Below are 23,566 nucleotides of genomic sequence, written 5' to 3' on the forward strand. Positions count from 1 at the left end.
GATACTAGATGGAAGAAGATTCATTGACCACTACAGAAGAGAAGGCCAGGCTATAGGATATAACCAGAGACTGAGGTATATAGGATACTATATGGAGTAAGGATCATTGAATACTACAGAAGAGAAGGCCAGGCTATAGGATATAACCAGGGACTGAGATATATAGGATACTAGATGGAAGAAGATTCATTGACCACTAAAGAAGAGAAGGCCAGGCTATAGGATATAACCAGGGGCTGAGGTATATACAGGGCCGTATTTACCACTAGGTACCCGTGGTCCGGTGCCCATGGCAGCACCTTGCAGGGGGGCAGCACCAGGGAGCAGGGGAAGGAAAAAACTATTTTTTTATTTTTTTTTAGTCTCCCACCTCCTGTTCAGACTTGTCAGTAAATCTGGTGTCTTTTCCAGGGGGGTAGGGGGTATGGTGGTATTGGTCAGGTCTGGTAAGGCCAATCGGTATGTGAAGATGGGGCGTCTTCAGGTTTAGTGCCTAGGGCAGCAGCAGTTGTTAATACGGCCCTGGGTATATAGGATACTAGATGGAAGAAGATTCATTGACCACTAAAGAAGAGAAGCCAGGCTATAGGATATAACCAGGGACTGCAGTATATAGGGTACTAGACAGAAGAAGACTCATTGAACACTACAGAAGAGAAGGCCAGGCTATAGGATATAACCAGGGACTGCAGTATATAGGGTACTAGATAGAAGAAGACTCATTGAACACTACAGAAGAGAAGGCCAGGCTATAGGATATAACCAGGGACTGCAGTATATAGGGTACTAGATGGAAGAAGACTTATTCAACACTACAGAAGAGAAGCATACAACGAGGAGATGGGGTTTATAGGACACAGTAAGGGGGATTGTTTATAGGATACTAGAGGTGAAGAAGGTTCATTGAACACTAATGGAAAGAAGGGTTTATAGGATGCAACCAGGAACTGCAGTTTATGGGAATGGGGAGTTTGGAGGACTGTGGTGAGAGAGGATATCGGGTTTGTAGAGGTAGAACACAACAGGGATTGAGGTTTATAACAGAGCTGGAAAATGGGCTTGATGGGATAATAAGGAAGGAAGGCAGAGTCTATAGGGCAATGGTGGGAAAGGTTAATTGGTCACCGTTACATTGTGGGACATCATAGTTAGGTAGGTGGGGGTAACGTTTATAGGACACCCCCAATTCTCTATAGAAGGTGCCTCTACTTCAGAATCCTCACAGTTACAAAAGATCTGCCACGTTTTCTTTAAAGCGAAAGTCTCTGACTAAAGCAACAGTCTTTATGTAGGAGGAAATAATCCTTGTTCAGTTTCCAGGATCTTCCACTGTTTCCTTTGCAAAACATATGTAACATGGAGGTCATGGCAGGCTCTCACATTAACTGGTCTCTTCTTTTTTCTTTATGGGGACTTTTGTAATTCTAGATGAGAGAATGATCGCATTACAAAACAAGATTATGGATGCTTTACGATATTCACAAGTATATTCATTTCTCTAGTGATAAATAAATGTGATTTTAAGTAGCTTTATGAATTACAAACATTTTTTTGTATTTTTATGTATGCAGTACCTCATTGTAGCCTGTAGAGGTCGCTGTTAAAAATGTATATTTAAAGAGACTGTCAGCAGGTTTCTACCATCCTAAGGGTAGCATAAACTAGTGACAGAGGAGCTGAACAGTATGATGTATCACTTACATTGTTCTGTGCAGCTGATCCAGAGATATCTTCCTGAATAACATGGACAGTAAGTAGTCCTCTTCATTATGTGCATGAGCCCAGTAGACCTGGATATTCATGAGAAGCAAAAAACTCCACCCACCAGCTGCTGATTGGCAGTTATCTATCCATGCTGTGTATAGGCAGTTAACTGTCAATTAGCAGTTAGTGGGCGGGGGAAGGGGTGTGGCAAGAATCCTATTCTCCTGCATATTAGGAGAACAGCTGAACAAAATGATGTAAGTAATACACCGATCTGTTCAGCATTTCTGTTTATGTTGCCCTCATTTACGGCAGAATAAACCTAGTGACAGATTCCCTTTCCATTTCAATTTAATATTTCAAATGTACCTACCAGCTATTGGGCCCTAACATAAAATTGGTGACAGGGCCCTATCTACCGCATGTCATTGATAATATTGGTTTAATGTGGTAGAGGGGTCTTTGGACCCCCTCATTCTTAAACACCTTGGCAACATGCCACCTCTGCACCACCTACTACTATTCTGTAGATACTTTCTTGTAAACCAGTTATGTACTCTCTAAAGAACATTTTACCACCAGTGAACTCCATTGCCAGAATAAGGGTAAGATGTGAGCTGGTATCATATTGGGAATGCCCACTATAGATTCTTTTTTGAAGCAATTCACAGGAGTACAATTCATAGTATGAAGGACCAAAATTTAGATTTCCAAAATCAAACCTCATAGTCCATCAAATCAACCATATTTTTACATGATTTACTCCTTTAAAGGGGTACTCCAGCAGAATTATTTTTATTTTAGATTAAATGTATCAGAAAGTGCAAGAGATTTGTAATTTACTTCTATTTAAAAAAAAAAAAAAAACAACTCTCTGGTCTACCAGTACTTATTAGCTGCTGTATATCCTGCAGGAAGTGGTGTATTCTGAGAGGTTTTCTATGGGGATTTGCTACTACTCTGGGCAGTTCCTGACATGGACAGAGGTGGCAGCAGAGAGCACTGTGTCAGACTGGAAAGAATACATCACTTCCTTTTGGGCATACAGCAGCTGATAAGTACTGGAAGATCTGCAACTGTACCACAGCCCATACAATATAAATGTTTAATTGAAAGCTTCATAATGAATAAACTATGTATTTGACTGATGTCAGCCATACAATTGCAGCATTGGCCACCTGTATATTACAATGTTTTCATTATTGCTTATTGCCTTGGTAAAGATGGCCATACACACTGGATAGTTGTCAGGAGAACCTGCCCTGTTGATGGGATTGGTGGATTGATTTTAGTAGGATCGGTCTTGTATGTATGGAGCCTCCCGACTCCCTAAAAGATGGTGTTGGGGGAGAGAAGGATCAGGCATGTTGAACTAAACTGCCTGATCCTTATGTTCTCAGAGAGATAAGCCACCACAAGAGGAATCTGGCAGCGGCTTACCCCTATTCATTCAGAACACATAAACGCTCGCAATTCAGGGGCCATCAGAGATTGTTCATTGTAAGTAGTGTGGTGCCTCTATCTTAGTCTGAATGGATCCACTTCCTGTGGTGGGGAGGCAGGGGGCTATTCAGAGCACCCATTACAGTACCTAAAACTGCTATTACCATTGTGACGGGAGGGCATCATGAATGATCACTGGATTGTTGGTGAGGTCATTTGCGTCATTCGTTCATTGGCTACACATCTACAGGTATTATGGCCAACGAACAATGAAGGCAAAAGGCCACATCAGCCAATGAACGAGCCTACGCTTGTTTGTCTGCTGATCGCTTCCGATACAGAGGCACATGATACAAAGGACGCCCTCTACCCATCTTTGTAGTGATAATGATAATAATTGATGGAATATTATGTTAAAATTTATTTAAAAATATAATAAATGAATAATGAATAAAAAAATTTTCAACTAAAACATAAACATGAAATGTATATAAAAGCCATAAGAAATAAGTGATGTATTGTCATTTTGCATGGCTGGCATGAGGACCTGGTGATGCCGCTGACTAGGATGTGTAGGAACGGGCTGGGGGTTACACATACTCTCTGGTTGTGCCTGATGGCTGGGATTGTCTATAATATTGTTGTCCTCCTCTCACTTCATTGGGACATGAACAGCACAGGAAGGATCCTCCCAGCATGGTGAGACTGGCTGCGGCCCACCCTACGAACAATGCTGAGCCAAACTCATACCTGCAAAACAAGAATGGATTATAGTAAGGATTCCATGGGCCTATGTAGTATAGTCATGTTCGGTTATGGTCAAGGCATGTTATAAAGTGAGCAACTGACTATACATGACCTCACTATATATTCAGCTTGACCAATGCTTTTTATGATTTTTCATCATATTTACCTACCGTGTTTCCCTGAAAATAAGACAGCGTCATAATAACTTTTGTGCCAGTTCTTATTTTCAGGGGATGTCACATTATTCCATGTAGAAGAATTTACATCACATACACAGCAGGGACAGAGCGTGCTGTATGGCGGCTTCCAGCCACTAGGGGGAGCTCACTACAGCAGGGACAACATATAGTATGACAGCAGGCGACGGGATAACGGCAGACTGTGTGTAGCTTTACATAGGGTATAATGGGGATGGAGGCAGGTGATGGGCCTCTTGATGGCTTGCCTATTTACAAGTGATGACCGCGGAAGGGAATGATGGGGGTTGGCGGCAGGTGACGGTTTCCATGTCCTGCATGCAGCTGCTCTGCAACGGATGGTGAAGGTAGGGAACAACAGCAGCGAGCTAAAAAGAATGACAGCTATATGCCCTGGTGTTCTGTTCGATGGCCATGCTTCCAAACAGAAACTTTGCTAGGTCTTACTTTCAGGGGAGGCCTTATATTTAGCAATTCGGCAAAACCTCTACTCAATCTAAAAATTTTCAGGGGATGTCTTATGTTCGGAGAAACAGGGTAGTGGCATGCACAAGGGGTGGAGGTTGCAGGGTTAAAATGCATTCCCTCTATTTCTCTGTGAATGTTCTCATGCCTCTCTTCCTCTGGTGGTTATACATTTACTGGTTTATTAAGGGGAGTGGGGTTAGGGGGCAGATGTACACAGCTCTAGCTTCACTGCTGGCTGGAACAGTCCTGTTCTGCAAAGCCCACTTTCTTTACTGTCATAAGAAAATTGCAGGAGAGAAGTGTGTAAGGGCCCTATTACTCCAACAGATTTCTGACCAATTTATCTGACAGATTTTTTTTAAGCCAAAGCCAGAAATGGATTTGAAAAGTCTCAGTCTTTCCTTATGGCCTATTCCCTGTTTATAGTCCGTTCCTGGTTTTGGATTTAAAGATCTGTCAGATAAATTGGTCAGATATCAGTGTGTGTAGTAGGGCCCTAAGTGTATATGTGTCACTGTGTGTATGTGAATATATATATGTACAGTATGTGTCACACTGTGTATATGTCTGTGTATAAATGTGTCACTGTGTGTATGTGAATATATGTATGTACAGTATGTGTCACACTGTGTATATGTATGTGTATATGTGTCACTGTGTGTATGTGAATATATATATGTACAGTATGTGTCACACTGTGTATATGTCTGTGTATATATGTGTCACAGTGTGTATGTGAATATATATATATGTACAGTATGTGTCACACTGTGTATATGTCTGTGTATAAATGTGTCACTGTATGTGAATATATGTATGTACAGTATGTGTCACACTGTCTATATGTGTCACTGTGTGTATGTGAATATATGTATGTCCAGTATGTGTCACACTGTGTATATGTATGAGCCTGTGTATAGTATGTATCAGCCTGTAGATCAGGCCCTTGAGTTCAATGAGACATGATTCTGTGTTGGAGGTTCTACTGTTTAATGATACTAGAAATCTGCTATAGTACTATACGGTGTGCATGACAATTCCCCCCTTCCCCCTCCCTGTTTCCTTTTTGAACTATTATTTTGGGAACATGGAGACATTCCAAGCACCTTGTAAATTTTACTGTCTTCCAATACTTGGCAGCCCCTTCTCTGTCTATTGCTCTGAATGGCACAGGCTCTTAAAGTGTGTCTGAATGTAGGACTTTGTGTAAATTACATTACAGAATAAAGGTGTGAGGCGGATTTTTGGCAGTTTCCCAATGGTATAAAATGCAAGAGGCGATTGCATTATTGCCTATTATTCACTTGTGTTTAACCCCTTCCTGCCAAGCCTCCGTAAGTCTAGAGTATGCACAGAAAAAAATAAAATAATGGAAAATGATCAAAATATTATAAAATTATATTATATTATATGGTGCCAAGAATAAAAGATAGTTCTGTCTCTCAGGAGAGAGTTCCACCAGGGAGTAAACAGAGGCATTGAGACAGACTGCACTTAGCACGGTGATTTTAGTATATTTAGTTGTTTTATATCCAAAGCAGGCTGTATTTTTCTTTTAAATGTGGGCAGAATTAGAAAAACATGGCTGCTTTTTTTCAAGAACAGCACCCCACAGTCCACAGGTTGTGTGTCGTATTGCATCTCAGCCATTGACGTAGCTACCATGGAGGCAGACCACTCAAATGCTATGGGGCCCATATGGCAGGGGGCCCGGGCCCCATGGCAAAATGTGGTCTGCCTCTATGGTGGCTCACAACACCCACTGACGGGGCTCCCGGAGGCAGCATTACACCTTCAGCCACAAGAGCATACGATGCACATACTCACATGACCCGGTGGCTGGCGCAGTCCCTTGTCATTCTGTTCTCCCAGCTCCCTGGCAAGCTAGTGAAGTCACTAGCATGGTACGCTGTGGGACTGTGCCAGCCGCCGGGTCATGTGAGTATGTAAATCAAAGGGGGAAGGGGGTGGTGTATTTGGGCCGTACAGGATTCATGGGGCCCCGTACAGTTTCTTGCTATGTGGCCCTAGCTACGCCCCTGATCTTAGCCCCAATCAAGTTAGAAGGACACTGCTCACATCCCAGCATAAGTTTGGTGAGGGTAAGAGGCTGCTCTGCTCCCTCCGCTAAAAAAGCACTTTGTTCCTCTGATACAGAGACACTTCTGGTCTCTGCTTCTGCCCAGTGTGACCAGCCAATTCGCCCTAAGGTTTGTGGATGGACTAGAAGTAACTTTCCTAATATACATGCAGTGTCCCACACCCATGCGACACTGCTTTCTGTGTATGTATATAGTCAGCACTGAGGATTGTGTATTTTACAGGGTTTTCTATGGGAGGTGTCTTACTGCTTTCTGGCCACAAGATGGGACTGTTTCTTTGCCACCTCCCTATCTATGGGCCTATTAGAGGCCTTTTCTGGAAGCTTCTCCCCAGATTCTGCCCTATCAGGTACCTCAGTACCTCAGGCTGCTCTCCACCAATAGAAAACAAGTTCCAGCCTGTAGTTATAAGTCTGGTGGAGAGAGCCAAGCAGTCTAGTCTAGTGTGGAAGAAGAAGCAGTAAGCCAGCACTTCTTTTCTCTAGGCTTCTGCAAGCCAGGCAATAGCCTGCTGAACTTCTAAGGGGGTGGCTACCAAAAGCGAGGGGGCCACACCTGTTTACTTTGCGAGGGACTGTCGCTCGTATTCCCATGCTCCGTAATCCTCAGAGTTTATGGTGCATGAATCTGCGTGATGGACTTGCAGTCATGTATCAATATGGTGCCGGGAGAGCCGCAAATGTTTAAATATTCGTGGGAATGTACTGATACAACCGTGCGAGTCCACCGCGCAGCTTTGTGCTCTGTAACCTCCGTGGATTATAGAGCATGGGGATAAGCCTTAAGCGGTTAGAAAAGTTGCTACTAGCCGATGCGCCCTGTTGAAACCTGCCTAGTCTAAAGGAGAAGTCAGATAGTGACCTCTTCTCAGTTGTTTAAGCCTTGTACTACTAGATTTTGGCACTCTGGGATCTCTCCAGCATTGATGGAACGTCACAGGTTATTCTCTAAGTTTTTCAAGTATTCTCATAACCCAGGCAAAGTTTGTTAGAATCCTCCCGAGTGCCATAACTGAACAGGCGCCTCTTTCTTCCCGGTAGCCCCCCCCCCCCTTTAGCTCAACTTAGCGTTATTTAAAACTTCCAGAGACTCAAACCTAACTATTGCTATCAGTTGAAATGGCTTAAGCAACCCTTCTGCAAAACTCACTAAAAGGGAAGCACTGGCAAAAACTTCCTGTCGGGCCCAAGAAACGCACTGCGTGGACTCAGTATTGAAAACACACTATACTGTTTCTTTAAGAAATCTGCCAAGTAAGCCTGTCTGCTGGTAAAGTTACTCTGGACTCCAGCCTGTTTTTCCTGACCCAATACACTGCAGAAGGAATACCAGGGATAACCTTCTAACAGGCATGTGTTGGGACCTAGGAAGGGCTTCTACCACTCCGGGCCTCGTGACAAGTGAGGCAGCTGTACCGTATCATCAGCCTTTGCAAGTAACCCCTAGCCCTACTGTGGTGTCCTATTAGGAGTGTTACTATTATTCACACCCTTCCCAGTATAGCAAAGGTAGTATTAAGAATTGACCACTAGATGCCGCTGTATTGTATATTGTTGTATAGAAGTTGCACAGCTAAAGGATCACAAAGGAGTATTGTATTTATGTGTACCAGAATCTGTGTACCAGTAGGATTTCTGCTTTCTTCTCTCCTATCACCTCTTCTCTCTATTCTTCTGTTGCACTCTTCACCCAATCACAGCGCACCCCACACGCGGTAGAGGAAGTGAGTCACGCGGGAAAGAGGAAGTGAAGTTCCATCTTAGTCAGTACCCCGCATGGGTAGGACGCAGGACAGTACACTGTCACTAACTTTCCCTTACGTATTAACACAAAGCACTATGCAGTGTAAAACCTCTTAGGAGAGGACCAGTCAACAGATCACCTCAATTCATGCCGTAGACAAAGAGAAGTCACAGAGCAGGACAGTATCTACTATAGAGCCACAGAGCTAGGAACTGATCCGAGTGGAGCAAAGTTGTAGTTAGCATATGAACTCTATCTCGTAGTGTCAGCAGGGAACCCTCAGTATTCCGCTCAGCCCAGCTAACAAGGTCTGGGACCTGTGTCACCCATTAGTACGGTTCGGCCAACGCGAGTGGACATGGGGTGGTGTGAAGACTAAAGTAAAGGTCAATACATAGACACAGGTGTTCTTCTTCTTACTCTTCTACAAGTATATCCTCCAACATCCCGGCAGAGCACATTTCTACATGGGTTGGGACTCTCACGGCATCCTCCTCTCTGCTGCTCTACCTCAGCACAACTCTACCAACACAACTATCTCCTACTCAGCACTTATTGCACAGATCTGGTTGTCCAAGTCCAAGATGTTCAAGTCTGTATTGGAACTTTTGTCAAGTTTATATCAAAGTCCTTCTGTATTACCTGCTGCACATTTGCATGTAGTAAACCAACTCAGCGTTATTCCAGAGTCTGATTATTCATCACCACCTACACAGCATATTCACAGCAGCCTTGGGACACTTCCCCTTTCTGTGGGTGGCGGGTCCTACTATCCAGGAGGGTCATTACACTGCTCTGGCCACCTGTAACTATATCATCCGTGACATTATCCCAAGGGACCCAGTAGCAACCCGGCAGGACACTGACCACAGGGGAAAAGGGTACAACTGGCCTTACATACTAAAAGCAGGCGTGCCCTCGAAACTTTGTGCCCACCAGGCACTGGCGTCATGTGACAACACAATAAGGTCCGGCTGTATCTCGGCCATCCACCACCGGAGTGGCGTCATACTAGAAGTGGCAATACTAGAAATACCAGACCCAAAACATGTACAGAGGTGGCGCTCTGGAAGGGAGCAGCCATGTATTTGAAAGGCTATGTTCACTTTTTATTTAAAGAACGGCCATTGTTTTCCATAAAAACAACAGCCGTTCTTTTCATACTGCCATTATATGCATTGAAGTCAATGCAACAATGGCGGTTGTTTTCACACAATACATTGAACAACGGCCATTGTTTTCATAAAAAGTACATTGTGTGAACATAGCCTATTCCTGTACAACCCATCGGCTGCTCTATGGACAGGATATGGCTTTGCTGTCCTGGCTCCTCTTGTGAAAGTGGGACAACTCAGAAATTGTGAGAGCCTGGGGAGGTACAGTATGTAGTACATGTCACCGCTCAGCGTAGGTGCAGGCACAGTTGCTATAGAGACAATATTTGGCCCACATAAGTGACACCTTATTATATCATTAAAATTTCCTAGAAAATCATAAGCGAGGAACCTCCATTTTTTTTTTCGACATTCATTTTGATGAATGAGTCTCTATACTTACCGCGCATTAACTGGAGTATTGGGGTTAAAGAAGTCATGAGTGACCTGGGTGGCGTACCAGGAGACGGCTATTAACGTCAGTAGACCTGGCGATAGAGGAAGAAGAGAAGTGATGGTGCGTATCACATGACTGTACACCTCAATATGTAACATGGCGGATGGGTCATACCTATGTATGTAGGTCATACCTATGTATATAGCAGGAGCTATATCTCAGGAGTATATACATGGTCAGTGTGACTGTAACCATTGGCATATATTCAGTATATTCCCCGAGCTATTCCTTTGATTACTTAGCTTGATGGAAGTGTTGACCAAGACCCATAGAACTGGACACATGGCTCCCCTTAGGGCTGGGATGGGGAACCTTCAGCCCTTCAGCTGTTGCAAAACTACAATTCCCATCATGTCTGGACAGCTGAAGCGTGTCCGTGCATGAAGGGAATTGTAGTTTTGAAGGTACCCTCATCCCTGCCTTTGTAAAGAAGCACTCTACTATTGTTTCACAGATAAAACATGTCATATACATATATACAGTATATATATATATATATATATGTATATATATATATATATATATATATATATATAGATATATATATCTATATATCTATATATATATATATATATATATATAATGTGTGTGTTGCATTACCTGCAAGCAGGAAGAGGACACCGCCTGACACCGCGATTCGGCTTTTCGTGACGGGATTGTTGTCACCCACTTTAGTGCATTTCATTCCAACAACACTGATAATGATTCCGATGAATCCCAGCAGCATGGCCACCACCATGAGAGCCCGCGTCGCCTGGATGTGAACTGCAGGATACATACCGACATGATGTGAATATACATATATTGCTGGTTATACTTCTGTCCATAATGCAGCAGTCTCACATACAGATAACCAGCATTATTACTTTCCCAGGCGGGCTCCCTTCCTCTACACAATAAAGCATACAGATGAATAAAGATACATGCATTTGTAGTTCATCTTTCACTATCCTGTCTAATGGCGGCAATGCTACTGCTGCGAGGTTGCCAGTTTCCAGGGCCGGCGTCAGCACAGTGCTTACCTGGGCAAGTGTCCCACAGCACCTCTAAGGCTGGTATTATACGGAGCGATTATCGTTCGAAAAATCGTTAAATCATTCGGATTTAAACGACAATCGTTTCATGTAATAGCAGGCAACGATTAAACGACCAACAAGAAATCGTTGATCGTTTAATAGGATCCGGACCTACTGTTATCGTTTGATCGTTCGCACATCATTCGCACATTGTTCGGTGGAATAAGAATTCGCAGCTGAAATGTACGCAATACCGACGACTAAACGACCGCAAGAACGATCATAAATAACGATCATCGTTCCATGTAATTGGGCGAACGATTTAGGGTCGTTTGCCTTAGCAGTCGTTTAAGATCGTTTATCGTTAATCGTTAGTCGTCGAAAAATTGCTTGGTGTAATAGTACCCTAAGGGCCCAGAGAGGGAGAGGGGCCCGGTGTTCTATTGTTGAGCGGACTGAACATCAGAAGACACAGGAGAGTGAGCAGGACCTGCACAGAGAGAGAAAAGGGTAAAGGACCTGATCACATGACCTGAAGGTCCTCAACCTTACAGTGTGGAGAGCAGCAGGACAGAGGAAGAGGGAGAAGACTGAGCTGTAAGTGTAAGGGCCCTATTACATGGGACGATTATCGTGCAAAAAATCGTTGTATCGTTCTAATTTAAACAATAATCGTTCTGTGTAATTGCAGGCAACGATTGAAAAATTGTTTGTATGTCGTTGATTTACATTAGAACCTAAAATTATCGATAATCGTTCGCTAATTGTTTGCTGTACTTCCACATTCGTTCGCTCAAGTTCCGCATTTGTTCACTAATCGTTCAGTGTAATTGCACATTGTTTAATGTTTTGCTGGGATCAGAAGGAATAAATGATCATAGAAACGATCACAATAACGATCGTAGTAACGATCATAAATAATGACCATCGTTCTGTTTAATATGGTGAGCGATTTCAGGTCTCGTTTGTGATCATTTATCGTTAGACGTTAACTGTTAAAAAAATGCTCTGTGTAATAGGACCCTCAGTCAGTCAGTGTCTGTGTCAATCAGTGTCAGTCAGTCAGTCAGTGTGTCAATCAGTCCGTGTCAGAGTCAGTCAGTCAGTCAGTGTCTGTGTGTATAGTGTGTGGTTGTGTATGTTAGTGGTGTCTCAAGTGATATAGTGGTAAAATACAGAATGTATATTGTTTAATGTAATGTATATTTGTATAGAGTGACAGCATCAGCAGAATAGTGAGTGCAGCTCTGGAGAATAATACAGGATGTAACTCAGGATCAGTACAGGATCAGTAATGTAATGTACACAGTGACCTCACCAGCAGAATAGTGAGTGAATCTGTGGAGTATAATACAAGATATAACTCAGGATCAGTACAGGATAAGTAATGTAATGCATGTACACAGTGATCCCACCAGCAGAATAGTGAGTGCAGCTCTGGGGTATGATATGGGATGTAACTCAGGATCAGTACAGGATAAGTAATGTAATGTATGTACACAGTGATCCCACCAGCAGAATAGTGAGTGAAGCTGTGGAGTATAATACAAGATATAACTCAGGATCAGTACAGGATAAGTAATGTAATGCATGTACACAGTGATCCCACCAGCAGAATAGTGAGTGCAGCTCTGGGGTATGATATGGGATGTAACTCAGGATCAGTACAGGATAAGTAATGTAATGTATGTACACAGTGATCCCACCAGCAGAATAGTGAGTGAAGCTGTGGAGTATAATACAAGATATAACTCAGGATCAGTACAGGATAAGTAATGTAATGCATGTACACAGTGATCCCACCAGCAGAATAGTGAGTGCAGCTCTGGGGTATGATATGGGATGTAACTCAGGATCAGTACAGGATCAGTAATGTAATGTACACAGTGACCTCACCAGCAGAATAGTGAGTGAAGCTGTGGAGTATAATACAAGATATAACTCAGGATCAGTACAGGATAAGTAATGTAATGTATGTACACAGGGATCCCATCAGCAGAATAATGAGTGCAGCTCTGGGGTATGATATGGGATGTAACTCAGGAGCAGTACAGGATAAGTAATGCAATGTATGTACACAGTGAGTCCATCAGCAGAATAGTGAGTGCAGCTCTGGGGTATGATATGGGATGTAACTCAGGAGCAGTACAGGATAAGTAATGCAATGTATGTACACAGTGAGTCCATCAGCAGAATAGTGAGTGCAGCTCTGGGGTATAATACAGGATGTAACTCAGGATCAGTACAGGATAAGTAATGTAATGTATGTACAAAGTGCCTACAGCAGCAGAATAGTGAGTGCAGCTCTGGATATAATATATAACTTATATATTATTAAAAACAGTGGCAACAACCATATTACTGTGCAGAAAATACTCAGCAAGAGCAGCAGCAACAAGCAGTAAGCAGCAATATTACTATAGTGTACATGTATAGTGTAGTGAACCGATTAGGCCGTCCAGTCTGGTTCAATGAGTAATATCTAATGTCACATGCTACAGTTATCACAGGGGTTCAGGGCGATATCGCTGCCGGAGAAACTATTCCAAGAATTTGCTAATTTTTATGGGATATGATTAAATTGTGGTTAATTCCGAGGGACTTGTCAACATCAGAGCGCAGAATTAAATAAGGACCGGTCTACAAAATACATTCCACATCTGAAATAATCTCTTTGTTTTCCTACATCTCCTATTAAGAGACGTCTGAGCTTTCTTGTCGAGAGTCGGGGCTAATCTAATATAGAGGGTTCCAGAGCCTCAACAAAGAAGATTGATTGACATGAAAGGATTTTAAGAAATGGGAATGTAACGTAGGGTTTAATGAGTAAATATGGCGTAATTGGCCGATAAAAGCCGTATTGTTGGGGGTCTCATTAGGGAGTGCCACTCAAAATGGTCAGAAAATAACAAAGCAAAGTATCCTTTTAAAGGGGTTTCCCATGCGGACAAGTTTTGCCTTATGCACAAAGTCCACAGGATAGTGGTTATCTATTAGATTGCTGGGGGGGGGGGGGGTGCGACTGTTGGGGTCCCCTGCAATCTCAAGTACAGGGACCTAAAAATCTCTGCTGGATAGAGTTGCAGGCTACCGCTCCATTCATCCTGTATGGAGATAAATGAGTGCAGCTTTATACAAAATAAATGGAGCTAAAGCACGCATTTGCGCCCTATCTTTTGGACTAAAGGGGTACTCCGGCGCTTATAAAAAAACAAACACAATCAAATATAGTTTTTACATTTACAATCCCTCCTGAGTCTGTTTCTGTTTGAATTTCTTGCTGTTTGCAGGTCCCTGAAGCTCCAGTTGGTGTCTTCATTTTTTCTTTACTTCCTGGTTTGGGCTTTCCCATGATGCACTTTGTCTCTTGTGATGTCTAACTGACTCTGTAAAACTCTTATATGGCTTACAGCTTGTTCAGCCAATCAGAGCAGAGCAACCTGTGTCATCTGACAAAGGGAGGCTGGCTTAACAGGGCTTAGACCCGCCTCCCTCTTGATGATAGAATTTAAAAGCATCGGCACTCCGGTAACATCTGTGGTGCAGTGCACGTGGTAATAGTTGAAGCAATGATAAAGAAATCCCGGCACTCGCAACTGTAATTTCATAAGTGATAAATCTTTATTGCGTGAAGGCTGCACGTGTTCCGATCCCACTGGTCTTTATCAAAAGCTGTATAAAGACTAGTGCGGTCGGAACGCGTGCAGCCTTCACACAATAAAGATTTATCACTTATGAAATTACAGTTGCGAGTGCCGGGATTTCTTCATCATTCCCTCTTGATGATGTCATTGTCCCAAAATGGCTTCAACAGAACAGCCTAAGGTCAATAGTGATTAGGTAAGAATGAGTTTACTTAACTTCCTGGTGGGGGATTGAGGGGGGGAAAGATAGGGAAGAGGGGCAGATATGTGATTGAAGCATATTACAAGTTATATAACTCTAAATGTGTTTCAATTACTGGGAAAAAGCTCTTCGCTGGAGGAAATCCCAGTGGTCAGACCCCCTCTCATTACACGGGACGATTATCGTTCGAAAAATCGTTAGATTGTTCGGAAAAGAACGATAATCGTTTTGTGTAATTGCAGGCAACAATTAAACGACCAACGAGAAATCGTTGATCATTTGATAGGATTTGGACCTATTTTAATCATTGATCGTTCGCGAAATCGTTTGGTGTAATAAGACGTCGTTCAGTCGGTGTAATAGCCCTGTCCGAGCGCAGTCGTGATGACAGAACGACTGCAACAACAATCATAGGTAACAATGATCGTTCCGTGTAATAGGGTGAACGATTTGAAACGGTCATTTGAAATAGTTTATCGTTAATCATCGATAAATTGCTTTGTGCCCTATGCCCTATCCTGCGGATATTGTGGATATGGCATGACTTGTCAACAAAGGGCTATCCATTTAGGTGATGTGGTTCAAGGTGGTTCTACAGGGGGCACAAAGAAAAGATTAAAATAGGGCCCCCTTCTGAAGCTGAATAACATTATCCCGTTGCTACGTTGAGTCTTCTATGCTCAACCACATTTTTCCAAACAGATACAGTAGATATTTGGAAGGGGGCTGTAAAGAATGAGAAAATCATGGCCGCTGCCATCCAAAACAGCATAGAAAAGTTTATATTTCAGCTCCGTTATATTTTAGTTCAACGGAGTTAGACTACAATACTGGATGCTACAAATGGGCAGGAGTGGCACCATCTTGGTTACAATTTTTAGCCATGTTCACTACTGTCATTACTGTGATTGGCTGTACGATTAGTGTAATTACGTATGTTACGTATCTGCTATAAAAACGCGACGCTGAGGCAAATTTTCTCATAGTCTTTCCTGATTCTTGTTCCGTTCAGTAGGGCGAGTGACACGAGCAGGGACAGCAACTGAATTTAGTTAGGCAGCAATATTCACAGTGGTAGTTAGTGTAGGGAGGGAGAACTGACTGAGTAGGGTAGAATGTATTATGTAGTATGTATTGATTGATATATGTATGCACGTCATTGCATATATAAACACAGGCTAATAAAAAACACGCTAATGCTGCGCACCTTGTAATTACGCTATTACATATTTTATGCTTTGCACCTGATAATCTTACCGAAATGCACGCTCTTACTGTACGTTCGTTATTAGTTTGTGAATGTTCGTCGAACAAGAACCGAACCGATCAAGATTATTTTTTTTTATGTTCATGTTCGGGATCCAAACCGAACATCGGGATGTTCGCTCATCACTTTTCCCAATACCTGGAAATAGGAACCCCACATTTTTTTTTTTTTTTTATTCCCTACTAGGGGATTGAGAGTTATTAGTGGGGGTGGTCATTTGCTCAGGATTATTATCATTATGTCCTGTTTTACAATGAAAAAGCATTGATTTGTATAAACACTGTGTAAAGTTTGATTCCACCAGTGATGGCGCTGCAGAGAGAGTGAATATTTGCTGCCGTGTTTCCCCACAGATTACAGTTGAGAGGCACTTTGGGGGGACATTTATAAAGAGCTGCATTTTCAGCACCGATCTTAAAGGAGAAGTCTGGGCATTTTGAAAATCTAGCAGCCGACAGGGGCAGGGGGAAACTTACCTCTCCCCGTGCCTGTCGTGAGCTGCAGGACCAGCCTCAGGACCCCGCCGGGCTCTAGGATCTCCGTGGATGTACACGTCATGACGCGGCTGATGGATTGGCCGCTCAGCCAGTTACTGACTTGGGCGGGACGCTGCTCCAGTTGCTGATTGGCTAAGCGGCCAGTTTATCAGTCGGGACAGGCATTTTGAGGTGCAAATAAATTATTGGCAAAGCAAGCATTTGTGAATGTTGATGAAACATGAAGCAGTTGCAGGTGAACAGAATCACTTTACTTTCTACAGCCCGAGTCTAGGGCCAGGAACCTCTCCACCAGGGCTCCCACTAAGTTGGCTTGCACCAAGATGACTGTCGCCTCTCATACTGGGTTGCTGAGGGACTACTCTCTGCCTCTGGCAGCACCATCTTTACAGCCCTTGCATTGGAATTGGCCTGCACCTCCATAGGGCCTGTGCCTTTCAGGGATGGTCCTTTATGAAAGGGGTACTGTCTCTTTAATTGACTACTCAATTTAACATACAACAGCCCCACTGTAACTGTAACACTGGATGCTTATTATGTTGTAGAACACAGAACAACACTTGAACTTTCACCTATTATTCAGGAGGTGGAATAATCCACTTGACTTCATACTGTCCCTCTTGCCCTACCAGCCCATTTACTCCAGAGAACGGCCTTGGGTAACCAGTCTCTCTCCACAGTTCACGTGACTCCCAAACTCTCCCAAGGTCTTCTCACCAATCCACCATCTTAGGCCTACTGCACAGCACCACTCTCAGGGTGGTATTACACGGGCCGATGGGGGCCCGATAATACCTGTAAACGAGCAGCGATCTGCTAGATCGTCGCTCGTTTACTGGACCTATTACACGGCCCGATAATCGTTAAACAAGGGCTGCAGGGACATCGTTACCGATGTCCTTGCAGCCCTTGCTTAACTATATACATTACCTATCCACGTTCCAGGGCTGCTGCTGCGGTCTTCTTCTCCCCGGGTCCTGCGCGCTCTAACTTCAGAGTGGCCTGTCAGCTGACAGGCTGCTCAGCCAATCACAGGCCGGGCCTGCCACGGCCTGTGATTGGCCAGGCGGCCTGTCAGCTGACAGGACACTCTGAAGCTAGAGCGCGCAGGACCCCGGGAGAAGAAGACCGCAGCTACAGCCCTGGAACGTGGATAGGTAATGTATATTGTCAGTTACCGGCCGCACACTGCTATTACGCGTAGCGGTGCGCGGTCGGCGCCCGACAAAAATAGGTCCAAACCTATATCAACGATCAGCCGATGATCGTTGTCATCGGCTGATCGTTGTATTTATTATATGGAGCGATAATCGGCCGAATCGGGCCGATTCGGCCGATTATCGTTCCGTGTAATAGTACCCTGAGTCTCTGTTTCTAGCCCTCTGGCTTGTGTCATGGTGGCTGCACATAATCTCCTACTCGCCACTCACTGAGCAGCCCCTTTAACAAAGTTTAGGACAAAGCGATTTTTCGATAAATGATTGCACACGACCTGAAATCAGTCACCATAATACACAGAACAATAGTTACAATCGCAATTACGATAGTTTCTATACTCTAGTGTACAAACAAACAATGGGGGAGATTTATCAAACATGGTGTACAGTGAAACTGGCTCAGTTGCCCCTAGCAACCAATCAGATTCCACCTTTGATTTTCCAAAGAGTCTTTGAGGAATGAAAGGTGGAATCTGATTGGTTGCTAGGGGCAACTGAGCCAGTTTCACTTTACACCATGTTTGATAAATCTCCCCCGATGTGTGCATACACTGAAAGATTTGATAATGATTAATGATGATTTTATGGTCAACGACATAGGAAAAGATGCTACCAATGACAAACAAACAAATTTTCGTTAGTCGTGTGATCGTTGCCTGCATACACACCGAAGGATTATCACTTAAATTCGAACAATTTAACGATTTTTCGCACTATATTACTTCCGTCTAATAGGGCCCTTACTCCGGCACTAACCAATATCTCCACATTATTCTTCTCAATGGTGCCCCCCCCCCCCTACACAACACCCTGAGCAATACCCTGCACCATCACTGCACCCCAAAATAGGTGTTCCAGTGGGTACTCCAGTGATTTTTTTTTCCTTTTAAACCAACTGGTGCCAGAAATTTGTAATTTACTTCTATTAAAAAGTCCCAAGTCTTCCAGTACATATCAGCAGCTGTATGTCCTGCATATCTATGTCTATGACATACAGCAGCTGATAAGTATTGGAAGACTTCAGATTTTTTTAATAGAAGTAAATTGCAAATCTCTGATCCTTTCTAACACCAGTTGATCTGAAAGGAAGACATTTTTTTTTACTGGAGTTGCCCTTTAAGCCCTATGTGGAGACATGCTGACATTGGAATCCTTCTCTTGTACCATGCCTCCACAAACCCATACATTTACTTTTAGCTTCTATAAGATGCACTGACATGTGCTTACATTGCCATTAATACTTACTCCCAAGGACTCAATAAATGTGCTATGTACAAGAAGTCTACTAAAGGTTTGGTGCAATCCAGCAATGTCTTAGAAAGGTGAAAGATTTCTATTTACGTGGAAAAATATAATTATTTAGTTTTCCTCCATTGATGCATAAAGCAGAATTGAAAATCATCTGGTTTCCTCTAACTAAAGAGCAGTGTATGGTAGGAGCTCAATTGCCAGAGAAATACAGCTGTTGTTAGATCACATGTCTGACAACAAGGCGCTCGTGTTGTCTGTTTCCAAGAGCAACCAGCAAAAATTTTAAATGACCCAAATTATGTGCTGATGTAATTTTTCTACATTTTGTAGCTCTGGATTTCAGTGATAGGGATGGCTTCATAGTCTAGTTTATGTTCATGGTTGAAACTAATGGGGCTGTGTTTGAGTTTGCTGCATGTCCTGGCAGTGCTACTGTCGATGAGAATGAGCTCAGAGACCTCAGTCGACAACAAGGACCCCCACACTGATCATAAACGTATGGCATATCCTAGTGGACACCCCTTTGAAGGGGGTTGGATCACAGCGACAATTCTCTTTTCAGCTGATTGTTATGGGTCTGGCTTCTGATATGGCCAGAAGTTGTGGCCGGCCATACATGCCATAAAATATGGACGCTCGTGTAATTGATGGGCTAGATGTGGCAGTGTGAGAGCTGTTATTTGGCTTCAGCTTCAGCCAACCAAGGGTGATTCCAAGTAGGAGACCCCTTGTATGACATCTCTATGCCATAATAGGGCAGGGTAAAAGGGGGGACCATAGGCCGGTCATTAGGCATGTCAAGCCAAAGATGTCGTTTTTATTGAATGACCCTCTAAGGTGTATGGCGGTATCCCATCTATCCTGGGGGGAGATAATATTGTCCTATTGTTTTTGAGGAGATAAGTCACCACTAGAGGTGCCAGTGGCTTACCCCACCTTTCTCTATTGAGACCACAGTTAAGTGTGTATGTGTATAGGTGGGGGGACTGGATGAGATAGTTATCAGTCCTAGCTTGTTTGGCCAATAAGTATTTTGGGTGCATTGCCAGCTTAAAGTATATTTCCTAGATCATTTTTTCTGTTATCATTTCTTGTGTAATGTTACAATAATTTTTTTTTTACAGTCCTCCATTAATAAATTATTACAGTAACGGGCCATTGGCATTCCCAAAGCTTGAGGACATGTACATTGCACCTTATAAATCTCCTTCAGGCTAATTAGTCTGGAATGTTAAACTCTTCTTTGTCCTTGGATTTCTCTATAAGCAGCGCAGTAAAGCGTCTACACATTAAGAAATACCCAGAACCTTCCTTTACATTTTTTTTTTTAAATTTTACTAAAGTAATGCAAGAGATAGAAATAAAAACTATTCACTATATGATAGCTGACTAGAATAATGAATAAAATACTAAATATCAATATATATAATTCAGGTATTTGTGTGTGATATTATTAGTTATTATAAAGTGATAAATAAAAAAATAAAATAAAATAAAATTTAAATTTAAAATAAAATTTAAATTTAAAATAAATTTTAAAAATATTAAATAAATGATCACAAGTATCATGTGATCACCTGTAGGTAACAAGTGGCTGTGTAAGTGAAATTCTCATTTGGTTTTCAGGGTTCGTCTCCGATAGACCATTATCGTTCCATGGAAATGAGTGAACGTTTTCAGGTCTTTCGCAATAGCGGTCGTTTGAGATCGTTAATCGTTAACGATTATGCGAATGATAATCGTCCGGTGGAATAGGGCCCTTAGTTTGATCCATCAATGTCAATGGACGCACCACATCTCCATGGTTATATACCTTTGAATACTGGTGTCCCAGCATACCGTAGCTCGTGAATGGGTTCTAACAAAGACTCCTGCATCCCATAAGTTATACGTTGTGATTTTAGCTTAGATAGTTGTTTATTCCTACATTTTATTTGGCTTTTTATTATTGGAAGTGCCATTCTTTTGTATGAATTGCAATATCTACTATTTTTATGGTACTCTGTGCAGGAAAGAAAAAAAGTTCCTCCATTTTTTATTAAAGAAAAAAAACAAACACCTGCTTGTAGACAGACACATATACATCACATTCATATAGAACAGCGATGAGGAACCTTTGACCCTCCAGCTGTTGCAAAACTACCATCTTTAGCTTTGGCTGTCCAGGCATGATGGGAATTGTAGTTTTGTAACAGCTGGAGGGCCGAAGGTTCCCCATCCCTGATATAAAACATCAAAGTCATTGCCCAGCCCAGTATATATCATTGCCATGTGTACAGTGTCATAGACTTTTCTTTACCTGGGGCAAATATTACTAGGGTCGAATCTATGGAGCTATGGAACTAGCTTTTTGATACCCCTCCGATACCCTCCGCTTGGGGTACATACACCACCAACTACCCCAACTAGCTATATTGGTGCTATAAATGAATGCATACATTAGGATATATATACACTATAAATATGACGCTTAAATTCTACTGGCTGTCACCTTACATACCTTCCAGGGAGAGAAGCGAGTCGTAGACTTTGCACTGCACCTGCCCAGTACTTTGGGAAGCACATGACATCCACAGTCCCTCATATAGTCCCACTGCTGTGATGATGGCGTCTCCAGCATAGGACGACTGCTTCCACTGGGGTAACGCCGTGGTGGAGATGATTCCAATCCATCCTCCCAATGCCAGAAAATAGCCGAGAAGCTGGATCCCGGAATTAGCCATAACTTTGGGAATAAAGTTCAATGACTTTAAGTAAATCAGATATAATCTCCGGTAGTTCTAGATCCAGAGAGATGATGGTGGTTGTAGTAGTAGTAGTCACCAGTCACTTTGCCTGCAGTTTGGAGGATGGCAGGTGATGGAGCTCAGTAGTCATTCATGGCAGGGCTCTTCCAGGCTGAGATGTGGATGGGACACTTGTCTGTGCAGAACTTCATGTTTTACACTTGGATGAGTCTCTAGGACACTTAGGGGACAATGTGCTAATAAGAAGATGAAAAAAAAAATACATGCACTGATGTGGGGAAGCCGCTCACAGAATGCAAGGAGGCCGGTCCGGAGATTAATGGAATTCATAGGAACACCCACAGAGGAAAAGGCAAGGAATTCAGGATTAACACTTTGTAAACTGGACAGTTACATTGTAATCACTTCTGACCACTTGTAGAGGATTATTGTCATCTGTATAACGGAAACTTAGGGTACTATTACACGGCCCGATAATAACTGTAAACGAGCACCGATCTGCTACATCGGCGCTCGTTTACTGGGCCTATTAATCGTTTAACAAGGGCTGCATGGACATCATTACCGATCTCCTTGCAGCCCTTGCTTAAACTGCATACATTACCTATCCATGCTGCAGGGCTCCTCTTGCGCTCTGCTTCTCCCCGGTCCCGCACGCTGCATCTTCAGAGCGGCCTGTAACAGCTGACAGGCCGCTCAGCTAATCACTGGCCGCGCCGCTCCCGGACAGAGATTGACTGAGCGGCCTGTTAACTCAGACTAGCCACTCTGAAGCACGCGGGATCTGGGGAGAAGCGGAGCGCAAGGGGAGCCCTGGACCAGGGATGGGTAATGTATACGCTTTGCAAACCGTCAGGCGCCGGCCGCGCATCGCTATGTCGCCGCCCGACAATTATGGGTCCAAACCTAAACCAACGATCAGCCGATGATTGTTGTCATCGGCTAATCCTTGTGTTTATTACAAGGAAAGATAATCGGCTAGATAGGGCCGATTCTGCCGACTATCGTTACGTGTAATAGTACCCTTAGAAATCAGGTAAGAATGTGTAAGGGTTTACCCTACTATGGACTATAGGAATTATGTGAAACCCTGGGGGGGAAAACACTCATGTGGATACATATAAAGGGGGTTGTCTAGGTTTAAAGGGGGTCTCCCTATTGTTAAAATGGTCCCATGACAATAAACTTATTACCAAGTTTTTTCCTGTTCGACCCCCAACGATTAGCTGTGATCTGTGGGGAAATTTGGCAGTAAGGGTGGTATTACGTTATCATTCGAAAAATTTTGAATCGTTCGGATTTGACCGATAATCGTTTAGTGTAATAGCAGACAACGATTTAACAACCAATTGTTGGTCGTTTAATAGAATTTAGACCTATTTTTATTGTTAATCATTTGCAAATCGTTAGCAAGTAATAAGACGTCGTTCAGTCGTTCGCAGTAGCAGCGAACGCAGTGGCGACGACAGGACAAATGCAATAACGATCATAAGTAACGATCATCGTTCTGTGTAATTGGGTGAATGATTTCAAGTCGTTCGCCATAGCGGTCGCTTGAGTTCGTTTATCATTAATCGTCAAGAAATCACTTTGTGTAATAGTACCCTGAGTGTTCAATATTCTTGCAGCGCCACCACTAGGGATTACACTGTGCCTACTTAAATCATTGGGTTACCTGTGTAACCCAGGTCAGTCAAGCTGGATAACTGC

General features: G+C 43.0%; 1 protein-coding gene across 2 annotated transcripts; it reads right to left on the reverse strand.

The window, feature by feature from the left end:
- Positions 1–549: 549 nt before the first annotated feature.
- On the reverse strand, positions 550–22,153 carry CLDN19 (claudin 19). Of its 2 annotated transcripts, none has more exons than XM_069946454.1 (5): positions 21,610–22,153; positions 10,616–10,780; positions 9,962–10,046; positions 3,748–3,897; positions 550–1,424 (listed from the first exon to the last, which is right to left on the reverse strand). In XM_069946454.1, the coding sequence occupies exons 1-5, from the start codon at positions 21,830–21,832 to the stop codon at positions 1,382–1,384; spliced, it is 666 nt and encodes a 221-aa protein (XP_069802555.1). In that variant the 5' UTR covers positions 21,833–22,153; the 3' UTR covers positions 550–1,381. The 2 variants fall into 2 exon arrangements, with proteins under 2 accessions (XP_069802555.1, XP_069802556.1); XM_069946455.1 differs by having other exon boundaries at positions 1,353–1,424; positions 3,695–3,897.
- Positions 22,154–23,566: the final 1,413 nt, after the last annotated feature.

Source organism: Dendropsophus ebraccatus, chromosome 12 (genome assembly GCF_027789765.1).
Source record: "Dendropsophus ebraccatus isolate aDenEbr1 chromosome 12, aDenEbr1.pat, whole genome shotgun sequence".
Taxonomy (NCBI): Eukaryota; Metazoa; Chordata; class Amphibia; order Anura; family Hylidae; genus Dendropsophus; species Dendropsophus ebraccatus.